The sequence below is a fragment of the Heptranchias perlo genome, unplaced genomic scaffold (assembly GCF_035084215.1).
Source record: "Heptranchias perlo isolate sHepPer1 unplaced genomic scaffold, sHepPer1.hap1 HAP1_SCAFFOLD_43, whole genome shotgun sequence".
NCBI lineage: Eukaryota > Metazoa > Chordata > Chondrichthyes > Hexanchiformes > Hexanchidae > Heptranchias > Heptranchias perlo.
Genome location: NW_027139442.1, coordinates 7,913,093 through 7,938,134, shown reverse-complemented (window position 1 = coordinate 7,938,134; position 25,042 = coordinate 7,913,093). Strand labels below are relative to the sequence as shown.

At 44.7% G+C, this 25,042-nt stretch overlaps 2 protein-coding genes across 2 annotated transcripts in view; one reads left to right on the top strand and one right to left on the bottom strand.

The window, feature by feature from the left end:
- Window positions 1-25,042, top strand: part of LOC137312574 (zinc finger protein 271-like) — a 196,985-nt gene that overhangs the window by 158,523 nt on the left and 13,420 nt on the right. The window lies entirely within an intron of this gene.
- Window positions 15,769-24,756, bottom strand: LOC137312468 (EEF1A lysine methyltransferase 3-like). The gene is made up of 3 exons (XM_067979017.1): window positions 24,601-24,756; window positions 20,248-20,359; window positions 15,769-16,166 (listed from the first exon to the last, which is right to left on the bottom strand). Exons 1-3 carry the CDS (start codon window positions 24,754-24,756, stop codon window positions 15,769-15,771), a joined length of 666 nt encoding a protein of 221 aa, XP_067835118.1.

Here is a 25,042-nt window from a genome sequence, read left to right as displayed (position 1 = left end):
GTCCCCTCGCAGCCTATCGCTCACTCCCCCCTGGAGCCCAAGCACACGGGTTCCCCTCGCAGCCCATCTCGCCTCCTCCTGTGGCCCAAGCATCCCAGGGACCCCGACGAATCCCACATTGCCCGGCGACGACATTTAAATAACTAAAGTTAAACAGAATCTGCTCCAAAGGCATAATTGATGTCGAACTGGAAGGGTGCTGACACCTTCCTTCCGCTCTGGTCGGAGCCTCAGGTTTTGTATATTCTCCCAACTCCTGTTCTTTTATGTATTTTGTCAGTTTGAAGTTTCGCTGACATTGTTCAACCATTTCATCATCTCAGGCTGTATACTGTGAACAGCTTCAATCCTGTGTAGATGTGAGGGACACAATCTAATTCTCACCCTATTGAATTGAACAAATCGTCAATCTCCATTGAACAATCCCATCTCCTGTCTCTCTATAGTTAACAGGGAGTTCCAAAATGCTGGAATGTTTAACATTTTAAAATGCCGTAGAAATGTGATGTGTTGTTATTTTAAATAATGAGAATGAAATATTTCAGGGTACGTTTCAATCAAGAAATTTTGGGAGAGATAACACAGAGAACGAAAGAACAATTGAAAGAGGGAGAGAGACAAGTTGAAATATGGGAACAGAGACAGGAGCCAGAGAAAGAGAGAGAGAGAGAGCGAGGGAGACAAACGGTGACTGAGTGTCGGCTCTGACGTATGTACAACACACAGCGGATACAAGGGAATGATTCACTCCTGTCTGGTGATGTGCGGCCCGTGTGTGTTTCACTGCCAGCTCCTGTATATGCACAGCACAGAGTGGGTAAAATGGGAGCGATTCATTCCCGTCTGGCCCGTGTGCCTCATTATCAGCTCCTGTACATGTACAGTACAAAGCATGTAAAATGGAACCATTCACTCCCGTCTGGTACTGTACCACTCATGTATGTCCCAATGTCATTTCCAGTGCACATACAGTATACACAGCGTGCAAAAGGAACGATTCACTCCCGCTTGGTACTGTATGGCCCCTGTGTGTCTCACTGTCCATGTACATTTATCAGGAAAGTTTGAGCAGGCTGAGGCTCTTTTCACTCGAAAAGAGAAAACTGAGGGGTGAACTAAAAGAGGTCTTTAAGATGATGAAAGGTTTTGATCGGGTAGACTTCGATAAAATGTTTCCACTTGCCGGGGAGATCAGCGCTCGGGGCCATAAATATAAGATAGTCACTTATAAATCCAATAGGGAATTCAAGAGAAACTTTTTTTAACCAGAGAGTGGTTAGAATGTGGAATTCACTACCACAAGGAACAATTGAGTCGACTATCATCGATGCATTCAAGGGGAAGCTGGATAAACACATCAGGGAGAAAGTGATGGAAGGATATGTTGATAGGGTGAGATGAAGTGAGGAGGGAGGAATCTCATGTGGAGCATAAACACGGGAATGGCCTGTTCCTGTGCTGTACATTTTATGTGATTCTATGTAAAAGTAAATGAGAACGATTCAGTTCTTCCTTTACGGTACGATGAGTGCGTGCCCCAGTGTCAGCTCCTGTATATGTACAGCACCATGCTTGTAAAAGGGAACGATTCACTCCTGTCTGGTACTGTACGGCCCCTGTGTGTCTCGGTGGCAGCTCCTGCACATGTACAGTACACAGTGGGTAAAAGGGAATGATTCACTCCCGTCTGGTACTGTACGCCTCGTGTTTCTCATTGTCAGCTCCTGTAGATCTACAGTACACAGAAAGTAAATGAGAATGATTCTCGCGTCTGATAATGTACAGTCCGTGTGTGTCTCAGTTTCAACTCCTGTACATGTACAGTATACATGAGGTGAAAGGGAACGACTGACTCCAGTCTGGTACTGTACAGCCCGTGTGTGTTTACCAGAGCTGTTACAAAGGCATGCCTGAGGTTGTCAGTAACATATGGCAGGGCAGGGATGAACGGAAGGGTGGGACGGCTATTATTACGGACACGGGAGTAGACGGTCTTTGCAATGGAGAGGATAGGGAGTCAGAAGCTCAGCTGGTTGTTGAATATGATGTCGAAGTTACGAACAGTCTGGATTAGCCTCAAACAAAAGCACAGGAAGGGGATGCAATCAGCGGCAAGGATGTCGAGATTGTGGGACCAAAGATCTTGACTTCCCAATTTTTAACTGGAAGAAATTGTGGCTCATCTAAGACAGGTTATCCAGGTAATAGGCTATCCTAGATTTGGTATTGTGCAATAAGAAGGGGTTAATTAATAATCATGTTCTGCGGGGTCCTTTAGGGAAGAGTGACTATAACATGATAGAATTCTTCATTAAGATGGAAAGTGAAGTAGTCCAAATCGAAACTAGGTTCCTAAATCTAAACAAAGGAGACTGTGAAGGCATGAGTTGTGAGTTGCAATGGTAGATTTGGAAGCTTCATTAAAAGGCATGATGTTGGATAGGTAATGACTAACATTTAAGGAACGAATTGCAACAATTATACGTTCCTTTCTGGCGCAAAAACACTATAAATGCGGCCCAACCATAGCTAACGAAAGAAATTAAGTAGAGTATTGAATCCAAAGAGCAGTCATATAAAGTTGCTAGAAAAAGTAGCAAGCCTGAGGATAGGGACCAGTTTAGAATTTAGCAAAAAAGGACCAAGAGATTGATTAGGTGGGGGGGGGGGGGAATAGAGTATGAGAGTAAACTTGCAAGGAACATTAAAGTGGAATTTATAAGTATGTAAAAAGAAAAAGATTAGTGAAGACAAATGTTGGTCTCTTACATTCAGGAACGGGAGAATTTATAATGGGGAACAGGGAAATGGCAGAGCAATTAAACAAATACTTTGGTTCTGTCTTGACGGAAGAAGACACAAATAACTTCCCAGAAATGCTAGGGAACCAATGGTCTAGTGAGAAGGAGAAATTAAAGGTTATTAGTATTAGTAAAAAAGTAGTGCTGGAGAAATAAATGGGACTGAAGGCCGATAAATCCCCAGGATCTGATAATCTGCATCCCAGACTACCAGAAGAGGTAGCCATGGAAAGCGTGGATGCATTCGTTGCGATCTTCCAAAATTCAAAGTATATGGAACAGTTCCTGCAGATTTGAGAGTGGCAAATGTAACCCCACTATTTCAAAAAGAAGGGAGAGAGAAAACAGGGAACTACAGACCAGTTAACCTCACATCAGTAGCAGGGAAAGTGCTAGCGTCTATAATAAAATATGTGATAACAGGACATTTAGAAAATATCAACGGGATTAGACAAAGTAAACATCGATTTATGAAATGGAAATCATGTCTGACAAACCTACTGGAGTTTTTTGTGGCTGTAACTGGTGGAATAGATAAGGGAGAAACAGTGGAAATGGTTTATTTGTATTTTCAGAATGCCTTCGGTTAAAGTCCCACATCAGAGGTCAGTGTGCAATATTAAAGCACATGGGATTGGTGGTAATATACTGGCATGGATTGAAAATTGTTTAACAGACAGGAAACAGAGAGTACTAATAAGTGGATCTCATTCGGGGTGGCAGGCAGTGACTAGTGGGGTACCGCAGGGATCGGTGCTTGGGCACCGGCTATTCACAATATATATGGACTTGGATGAGTGAACGAAATGTAATATTTCCAGGTTTGCTGACGAAACAAAGCTAGGTGGGATCGTGATTTGTGAGGAGAATGCAAAGAGGCTTCAAGACGATTTAGACAAGTTGAGTGAATGGGCAAATGCATGCACATGCAGTATAATGTGGATAAATTTCAAGTTATCCACTTCGGAAGGAAAAACAGAAAGGTGGAGTATTAATTAAATGGTGATAGATTGGGGAATTATGATGTACAAAGGGATCTGGGTGATCTTGTACACGAGTAACTGCAAGCAAACATACAGCTGTGGCATGCAGTTCGGAGGTCAAATGGTATGTTGGCCTTCAATGCAAGAGGATGTGAGTACAGGAGCAAGGATGTCTTAGTGCAGTTTTACAGGGCCTCGGTGAGACCACACCTGGAGCATTGTGTGCAGTTTTAGACTCCTTTCCTCGGGAAGGATATAGTTGCCATGGAGGGAGTGCAGTGAAGGTTCACCAGACTGATCCCTGGGATGGAAGGACTATCACATGAGGAGAGATTGGGTCGACTCGGCCTGTATTCACTCGAGTTTAGAAGAATGAGAGGGGATATCATTGAAACATATAACATTCTGACAGGGCGAGACAGACTGGATGCAGGGCGGAAGATTCCGCTGGCTGGAAGGTCCCGAACGAGGATTCACAATCACTGGCTACGGGGTAGGTATTTAGGACTGAGATGGGGAGAAATTTCTGCACTCAGAGAGTGGTGAACCTGTGCAATTCTCTACCATGGAAGTCGGTGGAGGCCATATCACTGAATATATGAGCTAGATAGATTTCTAGATACGAAAGGCATCAAGGGGTATGGGAAGAGACCGGGAATATGGTATTGAGATAGAGGATCAGCCATGATTATATTGAATGGCTTAGCAGGCTCGAAGGGCCGAATGGTCTACTCCTGCTCCTATTTTCTATGTTTCTAGCAGATGAGTCTGACAACACAAAGACATTGGAAGGGTCAAGAGAGGCCGTGGTTTTGTCAGCGTACATCTAACGCTGGTCCATGTCTGTGGACAATGTCACCAAAGCACAACATGTAGATGAGGAAGAGGAGGTCGCCAAGGATTGAACTTTTGAGACATCAGAGTTAACGGTGATAGGGTGGGAAGAGACGTTTATCCTGGCAATGATCAGATAAGAGTGTGGGACATAGTGAGGGTAGTCCCACCAAAAGAGGCCAAGGTCAGATGAATGAGGAGGTCATGGGTGGGTTTGCGGTCGGTGTCTGGGGAAATCTGCAGGGCAATCGGGAAAGAGCTGGGTATTGCGGCTAATTGGATAGTTTTTTTAAAGAGCCAGCACAAGCACGATGGGTAGAATGGTCTCCTTCTGTTCGATAGGATTCTATGATTTTATCTGTGTAGCGGCGGGTTTGGGGGGTGGTGGAGCGGTGGGCCTTGGTGGGAATTAAACCCAAGATTGAGAATTTTAAACGTAAGATGATGGGGAAGTATGAATCAGTGAGGGTCAGTGAGGCCGAGCAGGACCTGGTGCGGGTCGAAAGGGGAGGATGGATGGCCGACCTGGAGTGAACTGCAGCAATGGTGGCTGGAGGGGACAAAGGCATAGACGTGGGTTTCAATGCCAATGGGCTGAGGAAGGAATGAAGGCGGGTGAAGGAAGCACGGAGTCTTTATGACGGAGGTCAAGTCAGTTCACGAGCTCAGCACAGTTGCACGGGGCTAATTTTACTGGAGCCATGAATCAAACGTAAAATAAACGGGAAACATCTGCAGTAAAATAACGGAGAGAGGAATGGCAATGAAGCTCGTTCAGTGTCCGACACCTGATATCACCCCATTTCTCAGCTAGAATCCTGAACCTGCCCTTCAACTGTCCTTCTGTAAGAGACTCAAAATTCATATTTTAACTGCAATACTGCAGAAGCAGCGAGACGAGGATTTGTTTGTGTCGGTGAATTCAGTGCACACTGCGGAGAAATCGCTATAAAGTATAAAGCAATCAGCAAGAATGAACATGGTTAATACAATTAGATGAAAACTGTAAATGAATCCGCTCATTATTGTTGGATCAGTCCTGTATGAGCACAGTTTATAACTTTATTCCTGAGAGAAGTCTGATTAAGATAATGTCCTGGACTTTGAGATGTTTCTGATATATCCACGTCATTCTTTACAAAGGAGTCAAAGCTGCTGATATAATGTGTTTGTTCAATTATTGTAAATAAAAACAATGATCAGGGATATAACCGTGTCAGTGGAGACTCAGCCCCTGCATAAATTAGGGCTCGTTGAAATGAATGAGCTCTCAGTGCCTGCTGGAGCTGTGGTTTCCAGGTCAACAGCAGTCAGCGCTTCTCACAGAAATGGGATATCCAGTAATCTACCAGATAGAAGACATTTATTATCCGGTTCTTGCAGCCGTTGGAATTTCTGGTAAGCCATTACCTCAGCTGTTGATGGTGTAAATCGATGTTAGTTGTGCTACCGTTGTTGGTATTTTATTTCTCCCATCAGGCTTTACACAGCTGCCTGTTCTGTTCTATCCGTTGATGGAATGTCCTGTCTCGGCTCTTTCAGTCTTTTAGCAGCTGCATTGTATCCGCTATCATCTTTTTAATGCAACCCTGTCAGTGCTGCTGGATTATTCTGTGCACTGAATGTACTGTTGAATAATTGCATGTCCTTAACTTCTAAACATTCGGTCTTGCAGCAATTGCATTATATCTTTAATGTACTTTTCATATCCAACCCTTGTATTGTTACTGGATTATTCTCTGTACTGAACGTATGGGAATCAGGGATCTGGGCTAAGAGCTGGTATCAGACATTGAGGAGCTGTTAACAGTTTCATGTTGTGGAACGAACCTGTCCTGGAATATTTTTTTCATCAATGTGTTTTCATTGATTGTCAATGAGACAGCTCACGGTCTCAGTGTTAAAAGGAGGCAGCGCAATGTCCTCCCTCCCCGACAACATGGTACAGTTTAACTGGTTGTAATTGTTACGAAATATTGGTTGTCATTGTTACGAAATATTCTGTAATTATTTGTGTATCTGACGCCGAATCAGATGTCTGCCTACTGAACTGAGTTTGCTGCTGATTCTTTCACATCTCTTTCTCTGATTCACTGTGGAAGAATTCACTGTAAAATGCAAAGTTTTGAGGTTATGCTGTATCAGTTTGTACTGTTTCTGTTTGAATCATGAGCCCTTCGATTTTTCTGTAGATTTTCAGTCGCAGCGGTGATGTTGCCGTTTTGTTAATTGAACAATGCCGCCATCTAACGCTGTACTTTATAATTACAGGAGAAGGAATTTCAATTATTATGAGGTGTGTCTGGAAGAGGGATTCGATTCTGTTTGTTCCATGCATCACAGATGAAGTAAACAGTGTAGGTGAACAGGTGGAGATTTGAATGATCTGTAGAAACATTAAACTGTTGAGAGAGGCTTCACCATTTAACAAACTGACACTAAGAATATGATCGTTGGAACACGGGGCTGGTGAATTGAAAGCAGGCGCAGGATGTTCGGATTGAATCGGATGTGAAAAGGGGCATTGAGAAATAGAGTAGGGAGTGCAGAGAGACATAAAAGAACGATAGAGAAAGAGACTGAAGAGGAAAACGAGATGGTTAGAGAAAATTAACGCCAGAATGGAAGGGAGAATGACAGAGAGACACGCAGAGAGACACACAGAGAGGCAGAGAGAGAAAGAGCGCTAGAGAAAGAGAGATACACTGGGAGAGAGAGACAGAGACAGAGAGATACGCACAAAAAGAGGGAGACACAGAGACAGAGGGAGAAAGCAGCACCGGGATGAACAATTCATCGGAATAAACTGCTGAAACTTTCAGTACAAATATTCAGAAGAAATCGGACTTGAAGGTGATATTAGGATGTTGTCAGATTGTGAGAGTTTTCACGCCGGGTGTGTTTATCACCATCAGGTCCTCAGTCTGGTTAATTAAATGTTCATTTTTACTGACTGAATAAATAAACATAATTGAAATGTATTTAAAGAATAGACTCAGTCATTTCTTGACCGTTATGAATTATTCGGATATTGTATTCTAAAAGCTGTGTGTCAGCTTAATTCAATAAAGAACGAGGCTGATTTAACTAATGCATTTTAATTTAATTTTAATTCAATGTGCAAAGTAAATAAATCGAAAACATTTGATGCCAAACGAGCTGTTCATTGACAAAAATAACCACAGAAATCATTGGTTGAATTTATTGATTGGATTGTGTTAGCGGGACCTATAGATTAGATTCCCTCCAACACTCTGCTGCAGTTTCTCCCTGTGAATTCCAGCCCCTCCTCCACCTGCATTGAATCCTCTTTCTCCTCATCCGTTGCTTCAGTTTATCGGCTTTATTAAACCAGCTGCTCCTGACTCCCCTCCAGCTCCCACATATCTTTTTCCTTCTCTCCCTCCCAATCTCACTCACAGGCTCGGTCTCCAGCTGCCCTTCCCCGTGTCGTGCCAGCCCCTGTCGGCTCTTCTAACTCCGAGCAACAAACCAGCTGCACCTCCCGCTGTCCCCTCACCTTCCTACCGTTCCCTCTCTTGCCACGTCCATCTGGAGCCCAAATCCGGCTTTAATCCGCTGGATTCCCGCTGGGTAAAAGCCCTTCGCCTTCCTCACCAGCAGCGTGCCTTCACTTAGAACTTCCAGAGGATCCGGTGCTCAGTTTATTCACTTTGTGTATCGATTTCCCTATTAATTATTGATAATTGTGTTTAAAAACATCTCTCTGCCCGAAAGCGCTGCCCAGGTCAATGAATCACTTTCCACCCTTCGATGCAGCAACAAAGCTGGAAATTTCAGCCCAGATCCTCTCAAACTGCTGCTTTGACTCCAGTTCTGATCAGTAATTTCTCTGCTTCCTTTTCTCTCTCCTATAGTTAACTTGGTGACGATTGTGATCCTGTCCCGAGGAAAGTGCGGTCTCTCCAAATGTATCAGTCGCTACCTGATGGGAATGGCTGTGGCCGATCTCCTGGTCGTTATCACTGATGTAATATTGAGGCGGATTCATGCGAGTTATTTCCCGGTTTCATTCCTCGAAATTACTCCCGTGTGTTGTCTCGTTACCGTCCTGATTTTTGCAACCACAACTGCCTCTGTCTGGCTCACAGTCGCTTTCACCTTTGATCGTTTTGTGACCATTTGTTGTGAGAAGCTGAAAACAAAATATTGTACCGAGAAAACGGCGGCTGTGGTTCTTGGAACAGTGAGTGTGCTGAGCTGTTTGGAGAGTCTCCCCTGGTATTTTACACTTGAACCTGCATTTATAAATAATAATGTTCCATGGTTTTGTATGTTTAAACCGAGCTTCAATACTTCTCCCGCATGGGTCGCATTTGAGTTGTTTCACCGCATTTTAACCCCTTGTGTCCCGTTCTGTCTGATTTTGATGTTCAATGGTTTGACGGTCAGACATATTTTAGTGTCCAGCGGAGTCCGCAGGGGACTCCGGGGCAGAATCAATGGAGAGAATCACATGGATCCAGAGATGGAGAAGCGAAAAATGTCCATCATTTTACTCTTCAGTACATCGGGCAGTTTTATATTGTTATGGGTGACACAGGTTGTATTTTACTTCTATCAGCGAATTACAAACAGTTATGATGATTACTTCTCCCCCACTGACCCTCTTTATATCACAGAACACACAGCAGGAATGCTGCAACTTCTCAGTTCCTGCACAAACACGTGTATTTATGTCCTGACCCAGAATAAATTCAGAGAGGAGCTGAAGAACGCGGTGAAATACCCACTGATTCTAATTGTTAAATTAGTTAAATTATAGAAAGTGCTGAAGGGTTTCAATCACTAGAACTAAATCCCATTTCATATTCTATCCCCTACACTTCCCACTGGACGGTAAGTACATTTTATATTAGCAGCACCGAGCCCGGAAATTATCTTAAATCTAATTCTGATATATTTTATTGATAATCTGACCGATTGAGGCAGGGCTCGCTCTGCAGGTGACGCATGAATTGTTACTCAAAAAGGCGGCACTAAAGAGCTCAGCTGGACTTCAACTAAATGGCCGCCCTGCACCGACAGGAAATGGGCAAAACTGGCAATCACAGTCACTGCTGTGGGCCGGATCAGAATGGGTGAACTCGATATAAACGGAGAGACAGAATGTGTGAGATATACAGACAGAGTGACAGCTGACAGGGTTTTCATCATGGGAACAGGAGACACACCGGGCAAAGGGGGGGCTGGGGAGACAGATTGTGAGGGTGGTCCCTGGATTACGTTATTGGTCCAGCAGAGCCTGAGACAGACGGGGCACAGGGGGAGGGGGTGATAGACTGTGGTGGGTGGGGGGGGGTTCCTGGGTTACCTTATTGGACCTGGAGAGCCAAAGGCGCACGGGGCAAGAGGGGAGGGTGACACAGACTGAGCGGGTGGTCCCTGGGTTATGTTGTTGTTCCAGGAGAGCCTAAGACACACTGGCAAAGGGGGAGAGTGATTAAGACTTTCAGGGGAGGGGGTCCTTGGGTGACGTTATTGGTCCAGGAGAGCATGAGACATATATCGCAGAGCTGAAGGTGGATACAGGTTGACAAGGGGGTGAATGGGTTATGTTATTGGACCAGGAGACACTGAGAGACATGGGGCACAGAGGGAGGTGAAGACTGTCTTCGAGGGGGATTGGTTACATTATTGGACCAGTGAAACTGAGACACACACAAACACACACGGAATGCACAGTTATGAGATACGTGTCCCTTGTAAAAACAATGATGTTGAATTGAGCTGCACTGTGCCACAAATGAATATGGAATTGAAATATCAAATTCAATTCAGTTTGCTCCAGAGCTTCACAATTTTGCATCTATATACCTCGTTAGAAGTAAATAGAGTGAGAGAGACTGAGAAAGGATGATAGAGAGAGACGGAGAGAATGAGTGACAGTGAGAGAGGGTGATACTGATTAACCGTATTTTGGAGCTGGAGCTGCTGGTGGATTCACTGTGGAGCATCCGCGATGCTGAGATTATCGTGGATAGCACGTTCAGTGAGGTGGTCACACCGCAGGAAAAGATTATGCGGGAAGAAAATAAATGGGTGACTGCCAGGAAGAGCAGAAGGAATAGGTAGGTAGCGCAGGAGTCACCTTGGGCCGTCACCCTCTCAAACAGATATATCGCTTTGGATACTGTTGGGTGAGATTGCTTATAAGGGGAAAGGAGCAAGAGCCAAGTTCGTGGCAGCACGGGTGGCTCTGCTGCACAGGAGGGGCGGAATAAGAGTGGCAGGGCTATAATGATAGGGGATTCAATTGTAAGGGGAACAGATAGGCTTTTCTGCTGCCGCAAACGTGACTCCAGTATGGTATGTTGCCTCCCTGTTGCTAAGGTCAAGGATGTCACGGAGCAGCGGCAGGGCATTCTGGAGGGGGAGGGTGAACAGCCAGTACTCGTGGTCCATATCGGTACCAACGACATAGGCAAAAAAAAAAGATGAGGTCCTGCAAGGTAAATTTAAGGAGTTAGGAGATGAATTAAAAAGCAGGACCTCAAAGGTAGTGATCTCAGAACTACTACAAGTGCCACGTGCTAGTGAGTATAAGAACAGGAGAATAGACCAGATGAATGCGTGGCTGCAGTGATGGGGTGTAGGATGGAGGGACTTAGATTCCTGGGACTTTGGGACCGGTTCTGGGGAAGGTGGGACCTGTACAAGTGGGACGGGTTACACCCGAGCAGTACCGGGACCGATGTGCTCGCGGCGGTGTTTACTAGTGTTGTTGGGGAAGGTTTAAACTAGAATGGCCGGGGGATGGGAACCTGAGCAGGGAGACAGAGGAGTGGGAAACAAGGATAGAAACAAAAGGCAGAAAGGGAAGAAGCAATATTGGAAGGCAGAGAAAACAAGGGCGATAAACAAATGGGGCCATTGAGCAAAATAAAATTAAAATGACTAGTAATCATAAAAGGACAAGTCTAAAGGCATTGCGTCTGACTGCGCGGAGCATTCACAATAAAGTAGATGAATTAACAGCTCAGATAGAAATTAACGGTTATGATATAGTTGTGATTACAGAGACATTGCTGCAGGGTGACCAAGGATGGGAACTGAACATCCAGGTGTATTCAATATTTAGGAAGGACAGTCAAAAAGGGAAAGGAGGTGGGGTTGCGTTGTTAGTAAAGGAGGAAATCAATGCAATATTGAGGAAGGATATTGGCTCAGAAAATCACGATGTCGAATCTGTATGGATGGAGCGAAGAAACACCAGGGGGCAGAAAACGTTGGTGGGGGGTGTCTATCTGTCCCCAAACAGTAGTGGAGATGTAGAGGAGGACATTAAACAGGAAATTAGAGACATATGCAAGAAGGGTACAACTATAATCATGGGTGACATTAATCTATATATAGATTGGTCAAACCAAATTAGCATTAATACTGTCGGGGAGGAATTCCTGGAGTGTGTACGTGATGGTTTTCCAGACCAATACGTTGAGGAACCAACTGGAGAACAGGTGATCCTAGACTGGGCATTGTGCAATGAGAAAGGATTAACTAACAATCATGTTGTGCGGGGTCCCTTAGGGAAGAGCGACCATAACATGATACAATTCCTCATTAAGATGGAGAGTGAAGTAGTTGAATCCGTAACTAGGATCCTGAATCTAAATAGAGGAAATTACGAAAGAATGAGGTGCGAGTTGGCTATGATAGATTGGGGAGCTTTACGAAAAGGGATGACAGTGGACAATATTTAAAGAACATGTGCAGGAATTACAACAATTATTCATCCATGTCTGGCGCAAAAATAAAACAAGAAAGGTGGCTCAACCGTGGCTTACAAAAAAAAATTAGATCCAAAGAGGAGACATAAACATTTGATAAAAACCGGGTGTCTTTTCTACTCTAAGTACAGCCTGCCTTTCTAGTACTTTCTCTTTATCAATTTTTAGCCCATCCAGTATCTCAACGACCTCCTCTTTTACTTTGACTTTTGTTGCATCTTCTTCCTTGTTACAGACAGATGCAAAGTACTCATTTCGTGTCTCAGCCTTGCACTCTGCCTCCATGCATAGATCTTCTTTTAGTCTTTAATCGGCCCCACCTCTCCTCTTCCTACCCGTTTACTATTTATCTGCCCATCGAAGACTTTTGGATTCCGTTTTACGTTGGCCACCAGTCTATTCTCATTCTCTCCCTTTACCACTTTTATTTCCTTTTTCACTTTCCCTCTCTACTTTCTCGATTCAGCCCAGTTCTCACTTGTGTCATCAACCAGACATCTGTCATACACCCCATTTTGCTGCTTCATCTTAATCTCTATCTCTTTCGTCATCCAGGGAGCTCTGGCTTTTGTTGCCCTACCTTTCCCCGCGTGAGAATGAACCTAGAAAATACCCGAACCATATCCTCCCTCAAGGCCCCCCATTGTTCGATTACAGTTTTGACTGCCAATCTTTGATTCCAATTTACCCGGGCCATATCCGTTCTCAACACACTGAATTTGGCCGACCTCCAATTTAGTATATTTATTCTGGATTGCTCCTCGTCCTTTTCCGTAACTAATCTAAACCCTATGATATTATGATCACTATTCCCTAAATGTTCCCCTAATGATGCTTGATCCACTTGACCCAATATTCATTAATGTTTTGGGTAAAACGCATTAAATACCCTGTTCTTGCATCCGTTGGTGTTCCGGATAAGCAATTATCTCATCCGTTCATGGTGTAAATCAGTTTTAACTCTGCTGCTGAAATTTACAATTTTTTTCTCCCATCATCTTTTACAGAGCCACCTGTTGTGTTCTACCAGTTGATATCGTGTGTAAACATGGTACGCTTTTGGCCTTGTGGCAGCTGCATTATATCTGCAATAAACGATGTATCCAGCCCTGAGAATGTTACTGGCTAATTATCTGTACCAAATATATTGAAATCAGATAATTGGGCTAAGGCGTGGCATCATACCACGAGGAGCTGTTAACAGTTTCATGTTGTGGAACTAACCTGTCCTGGAATATATTTTCATGAATGTGTTTTCAGTGATTGATACCGAGACAGCTCACGGTCTCAGTTTTACAAGGAGTCAGTGCAGTGTCCTTTCTCCCAAATAACATGGTTCAGTTGAACTGGGATTTCAAAGTATTTATTGGTTATCACTGTTATGAAATATTATTTCATTGTGTATGTTCCTGCCACAGCTTTAGATGTCTGGCCACTGAACTGAGATTCCTGCTGACTCTTTCACATAGTATCACAGTATCATAATAGGTACAGCACAGGAGGAAGCTATTTGGCCCAACGTGCCTGTGCGGCTTTTTGAAAGAGCTATCAAATTAGTCCAATTCCCCTGCTCTTCCCCCATAGCCCTGTAATTTTTTGGCCTCAATTTTTATCTAAGTCCCTTTAAAAAGTTAATATTGAATATGCCCCCACCACATTTACAGAAAGTGCATTCCAGATCGTAACAACTCGCTGCATAAAAAATGTTTCCTCATGTCGCCCCTGGCTCTTTTGCCGATCGCCTTAAATCTTTGTCCTCTGATGACCGACCCGTCTACCACTGGAAGGAGTTTCTCCTTATTTACTCAATCATAACCATGCATGATCTTGAACACTTCTAACAAATCTCCACTCGACCTTGTCAGTTCGAAGGAGAACAATCCCAGCTTCTCCAGTCTCTCCACATAACGGGACTCCCTCATTCCTGGTACAATTCCAGTAAACCTCTTCCTCAACCTCTCTAAGGCCTTGACACCCTTTCTGAGGTACCGTGCCCCGAATTGAACACAATATTCAAGCTGAGGCCTAACCAATGAGTTATAAAGGATTAGGATAACTTCCTTGCTTTTGTACTGTCTGCCTCCAGCTGTACTATCCTCTACCGAGCTGTACTTCCCCCAGATATACTATCCTGTACCGAGCTGTACTGCCCCAGCTGTACTATCCTGTACCTAGCTGCACTGCCCCCAGCTGTACTATCCTGTATCTAGCTGTACTGCCCCCAGCTGTACTATTCTGTACCTAGCTGTACTTCCCCCAGCTGTACTATCCTGTATCTAGCTGTACTGCCCCAGCTGTACTATCCTGTACCTAGCTGTACTGCCCCAGCTGTACTATCCTGTACCTAGCTGTACTTCCCCCAGATGTACTGTTCTGTACCGAGCTGCACTGCCCCCAGCTGTACTATCCTGTATCTAGCTGTACTGCCTCCAGCTGTAATATCTTGCCTCCAGCCAAAGGAGGACCAGTTGTCACAGTGTGTCAGATACCCTCCCGCATCAGGGTTGAAATCGGTTGGAGGTCGGGAGCTATGTCAGTTACGTGTGTCGAGCTGGTATTCCGCAAAAACTGAGCTAAGTCCACGTGAATGAATCTTTTTGTAAAAGTGTTTGTTCTTTATTTTTTTAAGTTCACTGCAAAATGCGACAAAGGGAATAATTCGAACCAGAGAACATCACAAGTTTTCTCTTTTTATATATTCATTATCAGGGTGTGGGCGTCGCTGACAAAGCCAGAATCTGTTGCCCCTTCCTAGTTGCCCTTGGGAAAGTGGTGGTGAGCCTTCTTCTTGAACGGCTGAAGTCCGTGTATCCCACTAAGCTGTTAGGTAGGGAGTGCCGAAGTATTCATCTCGTAATATATTCTCTGCTGCACAACATCACCGCAGTCTTCAACTGGGTCAATTCAAAGGAGCTTACGTTGATGCAATCATTCCACAAACGTGTATGTGGTGGGAGAGCAACACTTCAGGAGGGGGAAAGTGTAGGTCTTGTTCTGTGTTCTGCAGTGCTTGACTGAATTTAGATACAGGGTGAAGCTGACTCTATAGAGGGTTCCTAACCCTAAACTCCAACCCTCCCTGACAACCTCTCGTCAGATTACAGTGGCATTAATAGGATTCGGGTTTTGGTTAGGGCTGGGACTAGTATAGGGTTAGGGTTTGGCTCGGGCTATAAAGTCAGGATTAGGGTTTGGGTGTCAGGTTTAGGGTTAGGGTTTAGGGTAAGCGTGTCAGGGTTAGGGTGTTAGAGTAAATGGAAATCCCAATTCCTCTATCTCTGCAACCTCCTTAAAAATCATTCAGTCCTCTGACTCTTGCCTGTTGTGCCCTTCTCCCCCTCGCTTCTTCCCATTATGAGACCTTCAACTGCCTCCACCCGATTCTATGGAATTTCCTCCTTAATAAGCGACAGGAACTTTTTTGATCACTTTGTACAGGTTGATTTCTTTTTCTGGGACACTGTGAACAATTTCGGAGTTAAAATGCTGTGGAATGAGCTCCTCGTGAAAATTCATGGCTCCCATGACCTCACGCATCCTCGAGCAGATGTAAATGATAGTGTTTTGGTTGCTCAGATGTTGTAGGGTCTTGAGCAGTAAGTGGTGTTCACGTTTCTTGTAGACGATATCGGATCCCAGGATGATGTCGTAGTCTGTTGGAAATTGATCATGGTTTACACCCCACGAGAGAGCAGAGACTTTTGACCGCTGGATAATTGAAGATGGGACATTGTTGGCCACGTTTAGTTCTATTTGATTCAGAACTTCTGGTTTGTCTGTCAAGGTCACATCTCCACCTGCCAGAAGAATGTAAAAGAGCAATGACGTATCTTCACTTATTGCTTCCCTATGACCCCAACATGTAAATGGTAAATTTGGGCAAAAGGGATTCGGGGCAAAGCAGATTAACACAGCAAAGGCTGTGAACGATAATGATGAACTTGTGCAGTGTCACAGCATTGCTCAGCGATTCCATTAGCACAGCGGTTATTTCACTGGTTTAGTAATCCAAAACTGCGGAATAAAAATCCAGTAACCTGAGTTCAAATCCAACCACGGCAGTTTGAGATTTTGATTTTCAATTCATAAATGTCAATATAAAAAGCTGGTATCAGTAAAAGGGGCGATATTGACTTTCTGCCATAGCGTAAAACCGGTGACAACGAGTTTGTCGCCCGTTGAACATTCCTCCCGATTTCTATTTTTAGCTATCACACGTTTTAAACTGCCGCTCGAAGTCAACATCCGCCCCAAAGTGACCATGAATCTATCCGATTGTCGCAAAAAAACAATAGGTTAACTAACGTCCTTTAGTGAAGGAAACCTGCCGTCCTTCACCAATCTGGTTTGTGTGTGACTCCAGTCCAACACCAATGTGGTTGATGCTTTACTGCCCTCTCGTGTGGCCGTGAGCCACGCCGCGGTATCAAAATAAGGATAAAGCTGCGATCCAGGCATCGAATTGGGACAGAAAAAGGCACACCAAGCCCAGCTGACCTTGCAAGTTCCTCCTCGCTATCAATTGGGGACTGTTGTCAAAGTCGGGAGAGCTGCCTCACAAACTAGTCAAGCAACGGTCTGACATATTCAAAGAATCAGACCTGTCCTCACTCTGAGGAAACCCTCCATCGTGTCGTGTGGCACCTCCGCCCTGCTGAGTGGGATAGATTAATAACAAATCTCGCAGCTCAAAACCGGGCACTTATGAGGCACCATGGGCACTAAGCAGCAGCATAATGGAATGCCACAACAATCTTGTCATCGCAGGGCCCGACATATCCCTCACTTCTCCATCACCATCAAGCTGGGTGACCAAATCTGTTTCAATGAGGAATGTAGAAGAGCATGCCTGGAGCGGCACCGAGCGTATTTGAAAATCAGCTGCCAACTTGGTGAAGCTGCAGCAAAGGATTACCATGCATTATAAACAGTTAGAGCACCATACATTATGAACAGTGAGAGCACCATGATTTATATGCAGCGAGAGGAGCATGCATTATAAACAGCGAGAGCAGCATGCATTATAAACAGCGAGAGCACCATGCATTATAAACAGTGAGAGCACCATGCATTATAAAGAGTGAGAGCACCAGGCATTATTAAAAGTGGGAGCACCATGTATTATAAACAGTGAGAGCACCATGCATTATAAACAGTGAGAGCACCATGCATTATAAACAGAGGGAGCACCATGCATTATAAACAGAGGGAGCACCATGCTGTGCACAGAGTTCAGCAATCCCCAAACCAAACAACCAGGTTAAAGCTCCGAAATCCGGTCACATCAAGTCGCGAATGGTGGTCGCAAATTTAGCAACCAACAGGAGAAGGAGGCTCAGTGAACATTCTCATCCTCAACAAGAGCGCAGTCCAGCACATGGGAACATGAGAACATAAGAAATAGGAGCAGGAGTAGGCCATACGGCCCCTCGAGCCTGCTCCCTCATTCGATAAGATCACGGCTGCTCTTCGAACTCCACTCCACTTTCCCGCCCGATTCCCATATCCCTTGATTCCCTGAATGCAAAAAAAAGTTTGATGCGCTTGCAACAATCTGCAGCCAGAAGTGCCAAGTGGATTATCATTCTCAGCCTCTTCCTGAGGTCCCCATCCTCACAGATACCAGTCTTCAGCCAATTCCATTCACTCCACGTGATAACAATAAATGGCTGAGTTCATGGACATGGCAAAGGCTCACGGCTGCAGTGTTGAAGACCTGTGCTCCAGAATAAGCTGTGCCCCGACCTGAGCTGTACCAGTCGGAACTGTCATCTATCCGACTAAAAAATGGAAAATTGCCCAGGTATGAACTGTCTACAAAAAGCGGGACAAATCCAATCCGGCCAATTACCGCTCCATCAGCCAACTCTCAATCATCGCCAAAGTGATGGAAGATGTCGAGAGTGCTATCAAGCGGCACTTAGTAACCAATAACCTGCTCACCGATGCTCAGTTTGGGATCCGCCAGGACCACTCGGCTCCAGACCTCATGACAGCCTTGGTCCATATTTGGAAAAGAATCCTGAATTCCAGAGGTGAGATGAGACTGACTGCCCTTGACATCAAGGCAGCATTTGTCCGAGTGTGGCACGAAGGAGCCCTCGTAAAACTGCCGTCAATTGTAATCAGTGGGGAAACTCTCAAGTGGCTGGAGTCATACCTGGTGCAAAGGTACATGAGAGTGTTTGTTGGAGGCCAATCATCTCAGCCGCAGGACATCGCTGGGCAGTGATCAAGCCCCAACGATTTTCAGCTGCTACATTAATGACCTTCCCTCCATCACAAGGTCACAAGTGGGGCTGTTCGATTATGATAATGATAAGGACATAATGTTTATTTCCTTCAGTAATTCCTCAGGCAATGCCGCAGAATACACGGCCTCCGACCTGCTCTTGCAGCCACACTATTTATGTGGCTGGTCCAGTTAAGTTTCTGGTCAATGGTAACCCCCAGGATGATGATGGTGGGGGATTCGGCGATGGTAATGTCGTTTGATGTAAATGGGAATTGGTTAGATTCTGTCTTGTTGGAGATCGTTATTGCCTGGCTCTTGTCTGGCACGAATGTTACTTGCTACATAACAGCCAAGCCTGCATATTGTTCAGGTTGTGCTGTATGCGGGCACGGACTGCTTCATTATTTTATTCCAAAGCATGCTTAGTGTTTTTTGGAATATAATTTGGCCATCAGTTGGGTGCTGGGCACGTGACTGGAGCTCACAAGGACTCAAAAACATGATCAAAAGCTGCAGCTTCCCCGTTTAATATCTGATCAGAGTCGAGATGTTCAGGATGTTGTGCAAATATTACATTGAATATAACCAGGCCATTTCTGATTGTTATCTAGTTCTCAGCTCATTAGCTCAAGGAGAAATGTGATCAAATGTTTCACTTTGTCATTTTCTGGAATTTTACGCTTACTCGATTTTCACAGATCAACAGCAGTTCAATTGAGATCCCGCTCCCCGATGGGAGGAGGAACTTTCTCCATGATGGCAGGTGGAGCGGCTGAGTCCAGAAAGCTGCGAATTTTCTGAGGCATCATTCTTATTGCCTGAGGTGAGGGTCCTGTGCTTTGAAAGCATTCTCTATCAAACAGAACAAAACTGGAGGTGAAGAACTGTCAACCCTGGTTAGGCCGCACCTGGAGTTCTGTGAGCAGTTCTGGGCACCGCACCTTCGGAAGGACATATTGGCCTTGGTGGGAGTGCAGCGTAGGTTTACGAGAATGATACCCGGACTTCAAGGGTTAAGTTACGAGGAGAGATTACACAAATTGGGGTTGTATTCTCTCGAGTTTCGAAGGTTAAGGGGTAATCTGATCGAAGTTTATAAGATATTAAGGGGACAGATAGGGTGGATAGAGAGAAACTATTTCCGCTGGTTGGGGATTTTAGGAGTCGGAGGCGCAGTTTAAAAATTAGAGCCAGACCTTTCAGGAGCGAGATTAGAAAACATTTCTACACACAAAGGGTTGTAGAAGTTTGTAACTCTCTTCCGCAAACGGCAATTGATACCAGCTCAATTGCTATATTTAAATCTGAGTTAGATAGCTTTTTGGCAACCAAAGGTATTAAGGGATATGGGCCAAAGGCAGGTATATGGAGTTAGATCACAGATCAGCCATGATCTTATCAAATGGCGGAGCAGGCACGAGGGGCTGCATGGCCTACTCCTGTTCCTATGTTCCTAACAGTAAAGACCTCAAAAGAAGAACAGACTGCAGCGTTCACAAAACGTGCATATTACTGGGGGTTTAATCACCCCAATGACCAGTCACTGTCATGGTCCTTCTCATTATATAGCCGTCCTATTCCATTACAGTTCATCGCTCAACCTCACACATGCAAAGTGCTATCGCTTGGAAAGTTTAACTCACCCAGCAGGATTGCAAGAATCCCCACGATCCCAGTGCCCGACCCCAATTCAATCATCTTCTTCCCAGAAAAACTGATTTTCTCTTTCTCAAAGAACCGGCAGAGAACGAGGCCCTGAAACAAAATATGGCATTAACGTTAGAATTCGTTCACCTGCAACTTTCTGAATCCAAGTTCACACTACAAGGGAGGTTGCAAGGGAGGGTGCAAGGGAGGGAGCGTGTCGGAGCAAGGGAGAGTGCAAGGATAGGTGCAAGGGAAGGTGCAAGATCGTGAACAAGGGAGGGTGCAAGGGAGAGAGCAAGCGTGGATACAAGGGTGGGAGCATGGGAGGGTGCAAGGGAGAGAGCAAGCGTGGATGCAAGGGTGCGATCATGGGAGGGTGCAGGGATCAGTGCAAGGGAAGGTGCAAGGGAAGGTGCAAGGGTGCGAGCATGGGAGGGTGCAGGGATCAGTGCAAGGGAAGGTGCAAGGGAAGGTGCAAGGGAGGGAGCAAGGGAGGGAGCAAGGGAGGGTGCAAGCCAGTAAGTAATTCTTAGGAAGATATAAATCTAGTACTTAGTTCCAAGGAAGATATAAAAATCTGAACATCGTGTTGTGATGGGTATAAACTCAATATTTGATGTCAAGAATGGCGCATACCATGCACATGGTGTCAATGATGGTGTATACACCGGGAATGGTGTCAAAGATGGTGGATACACCGCGCATGGTGCTAAGGATTGTGTATACTCAAGGGCAATTGGGGATGGGCAATAAATACTGGGCTGGTCAGCGACGCCCACATCCCATGAAGAAATAAAAAAAATACCTCGTGCACGGTGCTAACAATCGTGTATATACCGCACAAGGTGCCAAGGATGGTGGATACACAGTGTAGGGTATCAAGGATGGTGGATACCCAGTGTCGGGTACCAAGGATGGTGGATACCCAGTGTAGGGTGTCAAGGATGGTGGATACCCAATGTAGGGTGTAAAGGATGGTGGATACCCAGTGTAGGGGATCAAGGATGATGGATACCCAGCGTAGGGGATCAGGGATGGTGGATACCCATTGTAGGGTTTCAAGGATGGTGGATACCCAATGCAGGGGATCAGGGATGGTGGATACCAAGTGCAGGGGATCAAGGATGGAGGATACCCAGTGTAGGGGATCAAGTATCGTGGATAACCAGTATAGGATGTCAAGGATGGTGGATACCCAGTGTAGGGTGTCAAGGATGGTGGATACCCAGTGTAGGGTGTCAAGGATGGTGGATACCCAGTGTAGGGTGTCAAGGATGGTGGATACCCAGTGTAGGGTGTCAAGGATGGTGGATACCCAGTGTAGGGGATCAAGGATGATGGATACCCAGTGTAGGTGATCAAGGATGGTGGATACCCAGTGTAGGGGATCAGGGATGGTGGATACCCAGTGTAGAGTGTCAAGGATGGTGGATTCCCAGTGCAGGGGATCAAGGAGGGTTTAAACATAATACATGGTGCTGGTGGAGTATTAACCCCATATCGATTGCATGGAGGATACATCATTCAGTACTTTGTGCCAGATAGGGTATAAACCGAGTACATGACGATAACGACGGCATAAACCCAGGGTATGGTGAATTGGAACGTATAAACCCAAGACATGATACAAGAAGGTTATATAACCATTACATTGTGTGAGGGAGGAGGAAAACCCGGTAAATATGGCCTGGAGGGTAAAAACAATTTAATGGTGCCATGGATGGTATGAAGACAGAACATGTTGCCATGGATGGTATGAAGACAGAACATGGTGACATGGATGTTATATATTAGGTGTAGAGTAGTTATGGAAAGAGACATTGATCAATCAAAGGTGAAGTTGCTGAGGGGTAATTCCAGTGAGTTGAAAAGGGATCCGGCCCATGTTGAATGCAAACAAAGACTGACTGTAAAAACAGTAAATAAGCAATGCGAGGCCTTCAAGGAGAAGCTAGTTCGGGCGCAAAAGAAACACATTCCTATGAGGGAGTTAGGAAGGGCATCCAGTGCTGGAGCTCACTGAATAATTGAAAATATAGAGAGTAAAACGAAACAGAGAAAGGAGGCTTATGACCAATGTCAGGACCATAATACATTAGAAAATGAAGCAGAATACATAAAGTACAGAGGAGAACTGAAAAAGGAAATAATACGGGCGAAGAGAGTGTACGAGAAAATAGTGGCAGATAACATAAAAGGGAACAGTAAAGTCTTTTATAAACAGACAATTACCAAAAGGACAGTCAAAGGAAGGGTGGGGCCAATTAGCGACAAAAGAACGAACTCATTGTGGAGTCGCGGCTTGGGTACGAAATGAAAACATTGCATCTACATTCACAAAAAAAGAGGATGCTGCCAATGTCCCAGCAAAGGAAGAGATAGTAGAGGATGCACTAAAAAGGTTGGCAGTACTCAAAGTAGAAAAGCCACGCGGTCCAGGTGGGTTGCATCCTAGGTTGTTGTGGGTAGTAAGGGTGGAAATAGCAAAGGTTATAGCCACAATCTTTCAATCCTCCTTGGATATGGGGATGGTGCCAGAGGACTGACTGGTTGCAAATGTTATTCTCCTGTTCAAAAAAGGGGAGAAGGATAAACCTGGTAACTACAGGCCAGTCAGCCTAACGTCGGTGGTGGGGAAACTTTTGGAGACAATAATCTTGGACAAAATTAATTGTCACTTGGAAAAACATGCTTTAATAAATAACGGTCAGCACGGATTTCTTAAAGGCAAATCGTGTTTGATAAACTTGATTGAGTTATTTGATGAAGTAACTAATAGGGTTGATGGTTTTCGTGCAGTTGTGTTTGTTGACATGAATTTTCAAAGTACCACGTTGCAGATGAGTTAGCAACATTGATGCCCATGGGATTAACAGGACAGGGGCAGCGTGGATATGAAATTGGCAAAGAGACAGAAAGCAGAGTGTAGTTGTGAACGGTTATTTCTCAGGCTGGATGTGTTCTCCAGGGGTCGGTATTTACACCATTGATCTTTTTGATATGCATTAATGAACTGGACTTGTGTATAGAGGGTATAATTTCAAAGTTTGCAGATGACACGAAACTCGGAAATGTAGTAAACAATGTGGAGGCTAAGAACAGACTTCAGGAGACCAGACACACAAGGGAAATGGGCAGACAAATGGAAGATGAAATTTAACGCAGAGAACTGACTGTGAAATGATACATTTTGATCGGAATAATAAGAAGAGACAATATAAACAAAATGTTACCATTTTGAAGGGGGTACAGGAACAGAACGAACTCGGGTTGTACTAACACAAATATTTGAAGGTGGCAAGACAATTTGGGAAGGCTGTTAAAAAAGCATACGGGACCCTTGATTTATAAAATAGGCACAGAATACAAAATGAAGGAAGTGACGCTAAACCTTTATAAATCACTGGTGAGGCCGCAGCAGGAGTATTGTGTCTAATCCTGAGCACTACGTTAGGAAGAATGTCAAGGCTTTAGGGACAGTGCAGTGTAGATTTGATAGAATGGTACTAGGGGTGCGGGACTTCAGTTAAGTGGGGAGACTGGAGAAGCTGGGGTTGTTCTATTAGACCAGAGAAGTTTAAGATGAGATTTTAAAGATGTGTTCAAATTCACGAACGGTTTTGATAGAGTAAAAGAGTAAAAAGGGGTTCATTCGGTTGGGGGTTATATATTAGCATAGATAGAGGATTGGTTAACGGACAGAAAACAGAGAGTCGTGATAAACGGGTCATATTCAGGTTGGCAGGCTGTAACTAGTGCGGTGCCGCAAGGATCCCTGCTTGGGCCTCAGCTTTTTACACTCTATATTAATGAATTAGATGAGAGGACCGAGTGTAATGTATCCAAGTTTGCTGACGATACAAAGATACGTGGGAAAGTAAACTGTGACGAGGATACAAAGAGTCTGCTCAGGGTTGTAGACAGGGTAAGTGAGTGGGCAGGCAGATGATTAATTGGAGACATGACATGTGGTGAGTGGAGAAGGTTTGGGAGGAACAGGTGACTTTGGACCTATGGTTCCCAAAGCTCTCCACCACTGGAGGGTTTTCCTCGCTTCATGTCTGGGTCTGTTGGAGACTAATTCATTCGGTTTGATTGCTATTATTTGTCTACAACTCGGTTCTCACTGTGTCATGTGACTACCAGGAAAGGAGACGGCGAACAATAATCTTTCTTCTAGCAATTCCGATGTTCTTATGCATGTTCGTCTGCAAAACCAATTCATCAAGTCGGGCTTCCTCAACATGGCGGGGGTGGGGGTGTTGGCGGTTGCTGTCGTGGAAGGAAGAATCTCTGAGTTTGGTTTCTCTCTATCAGATCCAAGCATTTACTCCAAACATTGGACTTACAGCTTCCCAGATTATTGATGGTACCACTAATTTATTGCTGGAGACCCTAGTGATTCTCAAAGTGTGCCCGCAAAACTGATAGCGACTTTCGAGTTTGTTGCTGTCCTCCGTGGAGTCGGGGCTGCTGAAATGCTTCTTTTCCTGCTGTGTTTCCATTATCCTCTCTGAGCTCACTCTGTACTGCTTTGATCCTTGTTGAGCCACTGCAGTCTCTAGGTAGGTTTTGTCCAGGGGTCTGGATGTGAGCCTGTCTCGGTTTCAGCTTTCGGTGCGTGCAGTCCGCTTGTCCGACAGTGGATAAAACAATACAAACTCTGATCTGGAAACACAATAAACTTTAATTAATTAGCATCCCTTCTCTCACCTCTTCCCCAACAAATTTGATAATAACACATTAACGCAATATTCAAAAGTTTCTGAAAGTTCCTCATTAAGAAAGTGA

What these genes read in the sequence shown, in the direction of transcription:
- LOC137312468 (XM_067979017.1), bottom strand. Translation starts at nt 24,756, where the DNA reads ATGGAAACACAGCAGGAAAAGAAGCATTTCAGCAGCCCCGACTCCACG. An exon ending in CATCAATAATCTGGGAAGCT is followed by an intron (nt 20,360 to 24,600) that starts GTAAGTCCAATG and finishes ATTTTGTTTCAG; the next exon opens with GGCCTCGTTCTCTGCCGGTT. An exon ending in GATTCTTGCAATCCTGCTGG is followed by an intron (nt 16,167 to 20,247) that starts GTGAGTTAAACT and finishes TTCTTCTGGCAG; the next exon opens with GTGGAGATGTGACCTTGACA.